Here is a 12,121-nt window from a genome sequence, read left to right as displayed (position 1 = left end):
TGCAGAGAAACGCTGTTATTTTACAGATATTGCCTGTACATTTATGATCAAACACCTTTGAACAGCTTCATATCACTAAAAATTGATATTAAAAAATTGACAGTGTGTGCTGTCCCGAATGAGAGGCTTCTGATACGGCAATTTCAAACACAAACAAATATTAGTTGATTAGGCCTACCCTGCCCAAACTGAAGCATGCTAAGAATTAATGCAGGACTGTTGTATCATTACTACCTTAATAAAGTATACCTAATGAATTGGCAACTGAGTGTAGATGTATACGCTTAATGGTCGCAGCCCACTGCCAACACAGATCGGGGGATCGGGGGGGTTACTCAGTCAGACTGAGAGGGGATCCGACACGCTGAGACATTAAATCCAACAAAGCCAACCATTTAACCCTGTGAACCGATTAAATTGGCATTGTAGTGGACAGACACGTTTAAAAATGAATGCTTTTGGCCTGAGATAAAATCCTGGCTCCTCTGGTCAAACAGAGAATTAATAGTAAAGCAAAGAAAATAAGTCAAGACTCAGGTCCCTACTCAAATGTTGTCTGGTTGGTATTTGTCATATTTGTCACTAGGGTTGTTTAATGCTATAATCTAGCTTTATGATTCCAGAAAAATGAATGGAAAAAAACAAACAAGAAGAATTAATAATGCAAAAGACATTCCTCGGGGGGACGAGCACAGGGCAGTCAAAGAATACGTGAAAAGACAAAGGTCAGAGTAACAGTTTTAAATAAGATTTATTTACACAGGCTTAACAAAATAAATAGGTTCTATCAGGTGGGAGAGATTGGGACTGTTGTAGTTGTGCCAAACAAATAGCAATTAAGAGAACACTAGGCTTGGCTTACTACCTCTGGGAAAGAAACAAAATGGCTTCCCTTGCTTCTCTAATAAGGTCCATCAAAAATACACAGGGAGCACCAACCAATAACCTAATGTTTCTAGACACTCAGTACCTACGTGATGTACAGGATACCCCAAACTTCCCTGCGGTCCTCAACCCGTCACCACAAACCTGGACCTCTAGCCGCGTCAGTGCGTTAAAACAAACCCCTTGAACACATCAATCCTCCTGCTTTTAAACTCCGCTGATTGGCTGCTCGCTTCAGGAAACCAGGTGCAGCCAGTTTGGGAAAAACAAGGGGGCAAGACAGCGCTGACACCCCAACACAGTGCCTTGACAGAGGGAGACCCAGACATGAGGAAAAAGAGAAACAAGGCTCAGAATCGGTAGTGACTGACAGAAATGTCACTTGATGCGTCTTCATTTAGAAGCTTTGGTTTCATATTATCTGAACCCCAGAAGTTTTATTCAAATAGAATCATTAACATATATGATATCCGATTATATAGAATATCGTCTATGCAAACCAACAACTAACTGCATTGAGACAAACATCCAAAGTTGGTCTAATTAGGCAAATGTACAAAGTGGATCTATTGGGAATATGGAGGGAAGATTAGGAAGAAGCATACGACAGCTCACTTGGTTACAGAGCGTTGAGGGTTTGGTGATGGTTTCCTCTGGGAGGGTTAGTGATAACTGAGATGGGCACAGAGTGCTTTTTATTTTCTTTACCATGTATCTAAAATACTTCAAGTGAATAACGGAGGCTTCAAGCTACATTATAGTGATATTCTTAGAAAGGGGACATGCCTGTGTTTATTCAGTGAATGTGCATTTATTCAAGAAATGAAGAACCAGAAGAGCTTTCAATCAAAAAGCAATGACAAATTAAAAAAGGAAGTCACACATGAACTTAAAATATCAGTAGAAATAGAAGTAAAACTTGCTGTACAAACTCGGCTTTACTAATCCTGTTTACACGCGTTCCTATAAAAATAAATACAAATAATTGCTTTTATAAAAAAATCTTGCTGCATAAAAACAAATAGCAAAACGTTGTGGGGTGTAGAAACATTTTCATATCAAAAAGAGCTGCTTGATCATCTTAAATCCACTGTTGACTCACAGGAGCCAAAGACAGCTGGAGGAACATGTTTTACTCAAGTTAACGTATAATACAATACGTCCCTAATGTAAAGGAAATGCTATTAACCCTCATCTGTTACTGCCATGGTTCTGATTTCGGTGAAGGTAAAGGACCAGATCTCGGATTTCGTCTCGTTTCCGCCGCACCTGCTGGCGTGGAAACCATTGTTGTAGATGTAGAGGGAGGTCAAAGTGCACCACAGGGTCCTGAGAGCAGAAGCATGAATCATTTCTGTGTTGATTATTAACGACTTGATGACTTAGAAAGTGAGATTCAGTCCAGCTCTTTACCTTCAAAAAAGTCTCGACGTATTGCAGGAGGTAGAGGCCGCAGTCGCTGCTATTGTCCTGCAGGGGAACTTTGCAGTGAGAGCTTTGCATCTGATCAGGACTAAAGTCCCTGGTAGAACCACGCCGGACCTCCCATTCGGACTGCAAATAACTGAGGGACAAACGCACATCAGCTCACACCCAAACGCACACATGCTGCTAGTGGCAGACAGAATCCAGGTGTCACACTTACTCTCGTAACAGTTTGAAGACTCGCTCATGAAGAGAGAGTTTGAGGGAATCCATGATAAGAATACACGGCCTACAAAAAACGAGAGGCCCATCCGTCATTAGTGGGCGGGGCAGTGTGTGTGCAAGTGATGCGAATATAAAAACACATCATAGCTGCAAACTCAAAGGTGGTCTATCACAACTTCACTTTTTCTCCTTCAGAGAGTCTGGCTCCATGTTTTTGTTTGCAGGGATGATGTATGAAAGGAACCCTTTCAAACCAACACAGGTACCAGGCAGCAGATTAACTGTAAACTCACCTCTTGCTAACAGATTGCTTCTGGCACGTCTGCTCTGTGCAGCTCTACAACAAAAAGAAAGAAGACAACATTTGTCTGTGAGAGAGATGAAGAGAATCTAACGTTATTCCTTGTGAGCACAGGACAAAATGATTTCTTACCACTGGACCTGGCACTGGTTCTTTAGTGGAATCTTCCGTAGGCGTCTCTAAAAACACACAAAACAAACTGAACGAAGCATCCCTAGAAAAACGACAACAGAGGGTGATTCCAAAGACAAGGCGCCGTTTAAGGCATCATTTGGTGTCACTCACCTGTCTCTGTGTCCAAGCCGGCGTCGCGGTCCAACGTGGACGGCGTGTAAGGGCCGTCAGTCGGGCTTTCAGAGCCCGGAGCCGCTTCTCGATCACGCACCTCGCCGTCTGAAACGATCCAGGGCTCCGACTTTGCCTCGTCCAGTCCAGGAAAGCAGATGACGACTAAATACCAATGAGCCCTAAACAGAGCACAGAGAGACGCGTGATGCAAAGAGTAAAGCAGGAAACAAACAGTGTGCCATACGCCGCTCCAGGAGGTTAAACTCACTCCTGGTTGACAGGAACAAACAGAAAGTCCTTGTTGAAGATGTCAACGTGGCGCGTCCACGTCTTCACCCGCTGGTGCCGCCTCTGCCTCTGACCACTGGTGGAGCAAAGAATCCACACACATACAAACAACTATAGGCATGTTTACTGCTGCTAGATACTGAGCCTCAAACTATTATTACAGTATTTGTAACTCTTTGAGCATTAGTGAAAGAGGTGGAAGCAAATGACTCTGTTTAACTTCATGTTGGTAACACATGAAACACAAAAAGAAGAAAGCAAGGCTGCGGCTGTCTCCTCCTGGAAGAAGCACACATGAAAAAGTCTCAAGAGAAAAGCAAACTACGCACGAGTCGCTGGTGACGCCTTCACTGGCGTTGTCCCTCCGTGTGAGCTGCTTGTAGAAGAAGCTGCTGAAGATGTGGCAGCGCTCGGCCAACGCAGCAGAAGCATTCTGGAGGAGGTATCTGGTTCAAACACACACCAGCGTGAGCAATAGTGCATCCCAACCATCTAGTGAGGGAATGACTCTCCTACTCACTTGAGATAAAAGTCAATGATAACATCATTCAGGAAGTGTCCACAGTCAAGGCAGCGCAGGTCCTCCATCGTGACGGTTATTCCTCCTTTCAATGGGGGAGGGGGGAACTGGATCAACCTGAGCAGAGGTGGAGGAAAGAAGAATGAGGCGGTTTGCAGTAGCAGTAGATGATAGTCTAGTACTGATGATAGTAGTACTGATAGTCTTTGTGTATCCTGGGAGGAAACCTTGCATCAGTGTGTATTGCAGGACGCATGAAGGATCCTTCGGTCACTTGCCTGCGAGCCAGACCCTGGTGCTTGAATTTAATCAGGCTGGAGCGCGGTTTGCACATGGACACGGAGAAGGATCCGTTGGTTCTACGATGGCACAGTGTATAAACAGGGGGGGGCTCCACCTTTCTTTCCTGTGGGAGGAAATGCAGATCTATACGCTATACATCTAACACTTGTGGAAAAAGCAGTTCCCAAAGCCTGAGGGGTTGCATTGTGATTGACAGGAGAAGTCCAGTAATTAGACTTCATTTTTCGGACTTTCATCCAAAATTGCTTACAAGTGAACTATTTTGGGATTCTACAAATGAGCAAATACAGATCAATAACTTTGCTTTAAACAACTCACCTGAGCCTCGTCTGGGTTGAGGTGCGTCTTTGGCTCTTTTTCTGCCTCAGTCTCTCTCTCCGGGGCCTGCGGCTGGATGTGTGGAGCGCTGTCGGTATCAGAATGTGGGCCATCCTGGTCTGAGTCCGGGGCCTCCAGGCCCAGCAGAGACAGCAGATGAGAGCCCAGGCCAGTTCTTCTGATCAGCTCTACGCTGTCATCCAGAGAAAGGACCGGAGTGCGGAAGCCCCTACATGCGTCTAAGTTGCCGGTGGATTGTTCATGTGTGAGACTGTTGAGACAGTCGATGTCCAGCAGGGAGCGTAATAAAGCCCCCTCCATTCCCTCCACAGGGTGTCTCAGCGTCAGCAGAAGGAAGGGGCTCACCTTCCCTGTTCCAGTAACATTTTTACAATTAAAATAATGTGACACTTCAACCAATTCAAAGCCATTTCAATGCACAGGTGTCTCACCAGAGCTTGTGTTTCCGTTTTGTGGGACACACAGCTTCAGGAGGTCTCGCTGCACGGAGGCAGCGGACCTTTCTGACACACAAAACATAAGGACTGCGGCGGGGGAAGGCTCCTCGCCGTCCTTAAGGCGAAGCCCCCGCTCCTCCAGGTCCTGCTGTTCCCACACACTGTACCTCCTCACGTGTTTACGATCCACGGTTAGAGTCACCTCCGCCTCCTCATCAGCGCCTGGAGATAAGAGGAGGTCACTTTAGTTTAGACCCTTCTGTTGTTTGTATCCAATGATGAATGCTGGGAATTAACCACACTCAAAATAATGCCTCACGCACAAAGAGAGGACACACTTCCTGTCTTGTCTGGTTACTTTCCATCAACATCAAAACCAAAGAAAGTCAAACCCATCACCTGTCTACATATATAAATAAATATGTTCTTCCATCAAAAGGGTTATCTTATCGTGGCGATGTTACAAAAAATACCATCTAACCGTGTGTGTTTTATACCACAAATCTAGGTTCAAAGACATAGTTTCCTGAAGGAGAGATTTCACAGGCTCAGAAGGTGAAAGTCCACTAGAGACTTGAGGGTCTAATCCCACACACACACACACACACACACACACACACACACACACACACACACACACACACACACACACACACACACACACACACACACACACACACACACACACACACACACACACACACACACACACACACGAGCATCAGAAATAGACGCTAAGCTGTGAGTTGATGCTGTGCAGACAGCACGACCAAAACAGGGAGGTTAAAACAACCCGGGCCACAGGTTTGACTTTAGTCTCCTTGATATTCAAAGAACCATTCATGACGGTACCTTTGAGCGGGATTATGATTTGATGGTCGGCTATCTGTGAAAGAGGTAAGAAAACGTTGTCACACCTCATGTCCTGAAATATGCAGAAGGAATACTAAATGAATAAACTATATCGACTCAGAATCTGGCTGTTCAGTTTACCACAAAGTCTCCATTTGCTCTCCCTTGGAAACCTCCACAGTACAGCATGGAGAAGGAGAAGCCTATACTGGAAAGTGATGAATTATTCATTGGGCCGAGAAGATTTGCAACTACCGGAAATACCTGCAACACACAAACACACTCAGCTTGGAGAGAAAGGGTAATACAGAGTAACAGAGTATTGAACACTAAACTGCAATGAGATCGAGCTAATAGGCCAATCAATAAAGCGGAAACATATTTATACTTTTTCAATTGAATACTATTTCTGTTCAAGCCACTATGTTTAAAAACAGCATTGCTTTGGCGCCATCTAGTGGTAGAATATTAACTCTCATCTCAAGAGGGAGAATACAAGCTCCTATGAGTCCACTCAACTGTGATTGCAGATCTCTAATTTTAAACACGACTAAATGAAAAACTAAAAATATTGAAATAAGCCATTTTGATAGAGACATTTAGAGATACCACATTCATGATTAGATTTCAGTCCCGTTCTGATCCAGTCTGACACAGGCCTAAGTCTGCAGACCAAAACATTCTTGATGTTCTATAAAGTGTGTTTCTGTTGAATGTTTTTTATTTAACATAATAAAGGGACACTTTCTGCCAACCTGGATGTCTTCTACATCAGAAGTTTGAAGCTGATTGGGCAGAACTTCCTGCAGGGATCGTGCCTGTATTACTGCGTCTTCTTTAGTGGTCGGTGTACTGGACTCAGCACTCTCCTCATCATCACTGGACAGCACAACTAGAAGAAAAAAAGAAGTTCTGATGCATTGATTGGCTTTAGAATTTAGTTTGTTTCAGTTTGTGGACTAATGAAAAGGTTCAAGCAAAGAAACGGGTTTAAGCTGCCTGAACAATCGTATTTCCTTTCAAACTAAAGTTTCATTAGTAGAACGCAGCAAGTTGAGAGATCCTCCCCCTGAGGTGTTGTACTCACTGGGCTCATAGGGGCTGGTTATAGACGATGGACTCCTCCCGGGGGCACCAGTGGACTCTCCGGTTCCCAACTCAGGGCAGATGGTTGGGACGAGAACTTCTGTTGGATGCTCCACTCCCACCCTGAACTGTACGATGGTGCGGTCCAGGTTTTCCAAATCTCCATCATCTTCGCTTCCTTCCAGGGAAACGCATTGTGGGGCCGGTCCTCCATCTCTCCGGTCTTCTCCGGGGAGACGCAGGACGCTCTGGCGGTGGTGTTTGGGGCTGCAGGTCCCATTGCACTGGGAGCCCACATCCTTTCTTTTCCTCTTCTGCTGAGAGCACAGAATAATAATAATAAATGAATCACAAGGATCCCTTCCTGCCTTTACAGTCCAACTATCTGATAACAGGTAGCGTGTGAATCTTTTCATAATCATTGTGTGGCTTTTACATTCATGTGGTGAATTAAATCCAGAGCCGTGTTGTAGGGTCACTAAGCACTAAAATGCACTCATGGACTTATGCAAGACATGATGGGGATAAGATGAATATCACATGGTCCACGTCAGGCTGTGTGCTTTGAGCCTTTCGTGGTATGTTTAAATAAGTGAACTCACCAGACTGTGCTCCATTTCTTTTTCTGGATCAGTCAACCTGTCCTTGATAAAGTCGTCACAACTTTCTGTGTCCATAGCAGGCTCCCAACTCACTGACAAACCGCAATCTGTATCATGCAGATAGAGACTGATAAGGGCTCAAATAAACCACAGACTGCCTGATTCCCACGACTGACACTACTATAGTGAGGGAACATTTTAGTATTATTTTAGACATATAAATTGTGGCATTTGTTGGATGCAGGACCCTTAAGGGAGAGAGTCGGGGGAGAGTAGCCAAGTTGGAAAGGTACTAATGAAGTTGTAAGGGATCAGCTGATCAAGCTTCAAAGTAAAAGTATCAATGGTCATGAAGAGCAGCTTCATGTTTACACACCTACAACCTCAGAGAAACTAAAGTCATCTCTGTTGGCATTTCCTATTACGAGCTCTTCAATATCTTGGTTTTCTTCTATGCCCACTTCATTGTCCCCATTTGGGGATTTTCTCTTGAGAGTTGACCTGAAGGGAGAATGAAAAGAATACAAATTAAAAAATCGCATTGTTCCATATGCAAGAAAATCTTATTTTTTGAGCTAAAAGCCCCAAAGTACTTTAAAACAAACAGGAGCTTCATGTACAAATAAAAATGAATCGTGTCACAAAATATCCAATGAAAAAAAGTGCAAAAACACTTATTGGAACAAGAATCCAAGTTGCGAAAGACTTTCCGTGAGGTATTATTTCAAATAAAATCCCCATGTTTTCTTCCTGGAAACACTGAGAGCCAAAGAAAGCCAACCTCCATTAAAAAGTGACGCTGAGCAGCTGCAGTTTGGCTCAATATGCGACCAATTCAGAGCCTCTTTATTTCATTTAAAATATGGTCCAGGCTGCCCCCCCCCCCCCCCCCCCATTTTACGATCACTATGCCAAGCAAAGCAAACCAGCTGGAACGACAATAGGGTTTTATCATGTTCACAGCAACAAATATAAAAAGTGCCAAACTGTTGACTTTACAGGGACTTCGTACCTATGAGTGGGGGGGGAGGTGGTCCTCTGGTTGCATTTAGGGGAGACACTCTGGTTCTCATCATTCCTGGACTCACTCCGTCTGGACCTCACATCTCTGCGGACGAGAGGTTCCTTTTTGGATCGACCGATCGCCCTCCCCGAACGGGACGTCCCAGTCCCCACAGCACCGCACTGTTTGATCCGTTCCATGTAGGCCTTCCCAGGTTCTGTCTGCAGGACATCGGTCAAGATCAGACAGGGCTTCCTCCTACAGGATAAAACACAGAGGCAGTTTTTTTACAACCTTCCCAGAGCAAGGTATTCTAAGCCATAAGTTATAGGTCAGAGCTTGTGTTTACCAGAAGGTCAAAGGGGAGGGGTGTGGATCAGCCATGTGTGCAGTCATGATAAGCTTGGCCTTGAGTCATGGTGCTCAGAACAAAGTTTTTCTTCAAACAGGTAATAGAAAAGCCATCGACTCAAATGAAACAACCCAATTTCTAGGAAACCTTGATGACTTATGGTTTTACAGGTTTCTGTACAATCAGTGAGGAAAGTAAGTTACTTCTACAGACATCACAGCTCTCTGGTTCTGTCAGCGTTAATAAACATTAATCCGTTTAGAAAATGGAGAAAGTTTAAGAAACAGCGATGAAGAGCAAGTAAGGTGTATTTTTGGAGGCAGCTCAGTGGTTTCAGCTTATAACACATTACCTGATGCTTTTTAAAGAGACGTTTGAAGCAGCGTGTGGAATTAAGTGGTTTTGCTTTGTGATGTCACAGGTCATTGAAAGTATTCGTAGCTTCTTCTCATCCCGTGCTTTCGATTGTCTTCCTACTCGACGTGGTTGAGTTTACAGATTGTATTGGAGGTCAGAACGCTGACATTTCGGATAAATACTCCCATGTCCAAAAATAGTAGCCATCTATGCTTGTGTGTCATTTTCTTATTAATGTTTCATATGGTTTCTCCAATTGTTCCAAAAGTAACGGATTGAACAGATCAGTATAAACAACGCTATGGTTTTTAAGTCACAGGCAGGACAATGTTTTAGCCTGCAATCAACAGTCGGAAAAAGTCCATTTCTCAGAGTCTCCCTGCGGCCGGGTGCTTACCTGACCATTTCCAGTGCTTCAGACTTGCGATCAAACAGCAGGGATCCATTGATCGGCTCCGAACTACGACGTCTGCAACCTGAAAATGCCGTCCAGGAAACCTGTTAAAAGGGAAGGGAATGATGGGAGCATCAGGAGTAATCCATACCAGCTCAATGTCCATGACACATTGGTTTATGTGGTCACTCAGGGAACAAAAAGTAGTGCTGTACCTGTCTTTCTAACTTCCCACAATGTGATGAAAGACATGGAATGGAGATTTTGAGTGGGTTTTCCACCTAAAATTCACAGAATGGTTAGTTAATGTATTCACTTTGCTTGGTGTGTACTCTGTTTTCAATGTTGGTATTCATACATTTGTGATTAATTTTTTGTCTTAAACCTATTATCTTAAAAATGGGGGGGGGGGGGGGGGGCGTGACTTTGAGGTACGTCTCCTCTATCACACACACACACACGATATTACCAAATAACAAGCATACAATCTGGCCAAAAACAAATTAAACTCACCATCTGTCAGAATGAGATTAACTGTGGACACGAAGGTGCTAATTCTCTCTCTCTCTCTCTCACACAGATGAGGATCTGAGCTCTATTCTCACATGCCCCACATGTTCTATTCAGAATAGAACATGTGGGGCAAAAAGCAAATGTGCTGCTTTAACAAACACATGTTTGTGCAGCATTTGAACCGAGAGGTCGATTTATCTTTATGGCTTTTTTTAGAAGCTCCAAAGTTTTAGCTTTGGGATTTACTTCAATGGTAAACTTTTCTTCTGTAGGTCACACAAAACAAGGAAATTTAATGAATCATCTTGGACTCTTTAAGTATTTAAAGATTAGCAGCAGATTTTTACTTAGAAACAATTCTTTTAACAAGAGGGACATGTGTTCAATGTTGTAATAAGTCATTCATCTGTTGTAGATCATAACAAGCTTGTGAGTGAAACAACATGACGTGGCGGCAGCCATCAAGTAAGCGTCAGTGTTTCTGAAAGGTTACGAGCTAAAATGTATGTGGAAAAAACGTTGGTCACAAATACCCGGTTATCGTGGTCAACATTAAAAGGAATAGTTAAGGCTCTTCTTTGCTCCATCATGGTCCACAACTTAGTACGACACAGCAAGAGCACTGCAAGAAAAACACACACAAAAAGAAAATGGTCAGGACCACTTTATATGAAACAAGCAACAACAGAGATATCACTTTTGTCAAAGCAAATTTGTGAGGCAACATTTTCATATTTAAACTAGGTGCCTTAATCACATCATTTAAAATACAATGTTCACATGTTGAATCGTAAATCCCAATCCAACCTGGAGGCTCAAACAAAAGGGCATTAAAGACAACTACATGGAAATAGCCTCTTATATATTCATTTTTAACTGATATTATCATCACAAAAAGGCAGAACAAAAATCTGCACTTTGGGACTGAGAAAGCACTATATTATCAAACTTCAAAAGCTGTCTAATAAATTCCTAACAAAATGATCGGAGAAAAACATATTGGACTTTCTCTTTTATTACACTGATTTTTGATATTTGTATAGAATTATCGACCAAATAATAGACATCTTTTGAATTGCTGAAACAGTGAGACAATACTGCGATAGTTCCGGCTATAACGGGTGCTGGAATTAAAAAAAAAAAAAACAATCTTGGCTGCACAAATAGCGTGTGTGATGTTACGTGATGCGGAAGTCAACCTTATTACGGTCATTAGCTCCGCAGTGTGTGTCGTTAAATAGTTGCAGGTGCAGGTTGGATGCGACAGAAACAGAAGAAAACGAAAGCGTTAGCATTAGGCTAGCTTGCTAGTGCTAGGCTACATTGTGCACTATGCTAGCTGAACCGAGAGGAGAGTGCGCTTACCCGAGGCCGGGGCTCCTCTCGATATCAACACAGAACACAAGGAGAGTGCAGACAATTATTTACAAACCAAGGGTTTCAACAGCCCCTGTTGAAACCCTTGCAAACATTGCGGAGACACATTTTGCTGGACTGGAATTCACTTCACAGGCGCTTCGGTGCAACTTCAGCAACATCCGGTGGTCACCGGAAGTGTTGAATGGGAAGCAGCCAATGCAGGAAGAGGTTATTGTTTGTTCCCGGGCGCTGTTAGAAGCCCCCTTTCTTTGAATATATTGATTATTTAATCCTGATAAGAAATACCTAGTGAACTACTATTATACTCGTATTGTATTGCATCTATATTTGTTATATTTCTACCATTTACCAGATTTTATACTTGTGTCTGGAAATGAACAAATATGAAACATCCTTGACTAAGACGCCGACAAGTATTGCTATGCTATAAGCTATGCTACACAACCTGGAGCTGTCAGCAAGCCGGAAGTGCTGCTACTTTGACTCCAAAGAAGCGTTCTTGAAAAGAGAAGTATCCCTCTCTACTTCCGGTTTACGTCCAGTCACGCAATCGCTTAGGATAAAGAAATGA

General features: G+C 43.3%; 1 protein-coding gene across 2 annotated transcripts; it reads right to left on the bottom strand.

Annotated features, from left to right (window-relative positions):
- Window positions 1–318: 318 nt before the first annotated feature.
- Window positions 319–12,086, bottom strand: LOC119228997 (sentrin-specific protease 7). 2 transcript variants are annotated; one of them, XM_037489058.2, is made up of 23 exons: window positions 11,536–12,086; window positions 10,704–10,792; window positions 9,873–9,938; window positions 9,661–9,761; window positions 8,564–8,812; window positions 7,928–8,052; window positions 7,552–7,658; window positions 6,951–7,266; window positions 6,619–6,755; window positions 6,005–6,127; window positions 5,864–5,897; window positions 5,006–5,233; window positions 4,554–4,924; window positions 4,211–4,338; window positions 3,933–4,049; window positions 3,742–3,858; window positions 3,393–3,488; window positions 3,122–3,303; window positions 2,969–3,015; window positions 2,829–2,872; window positions 2,531–2,599; window positions 2,299–2,449; window positions 319–2,214 (listed from the first exon to the last, which is right to left on the bottom strand). In XM_037489058.2, exons 2-23 carry the CDS (start codon window positions 10,758–10,760, stop codon window positions 2,077–2,079), a joined length of 3,003 nt encoding a protein of 1,000 aa, XP_037344955.2. In that variant the 5' UTR covers window positions 10,761–10,792; window positions 11,536–12,086; the 3' UTR covers window positions 319–2,076. The 2 variants fall into 2 exon arrangements, with proteins under 2 accessions (XP_037344955.2, XP_037344956.2); XM_037489059.2 differs by having other exon boundaries at window positions 6,951–7,263; window positions 11,536–12,085.
- Window positions 12,087–12,121: the final 35 nt, after the last annotated feature.

The sequence above is a fragment of the Pungitius pungitius genome, chromosome 10 (assembly GCF_949316345.1).
Source record: "Pungitius pungitius chromosome 10, fPunPun2.1, whole genome shotgun sequence".
Taxonomy (NCBI): Eukaryota; Metazoa; Chordata; class Actinopteri; order Perciformes; family Gasterosteidae; genus Pungitius; species Pungitius pungitius.
This window is presented reverse-complemented; position numbering and strand designations above follow the sequence as displayed.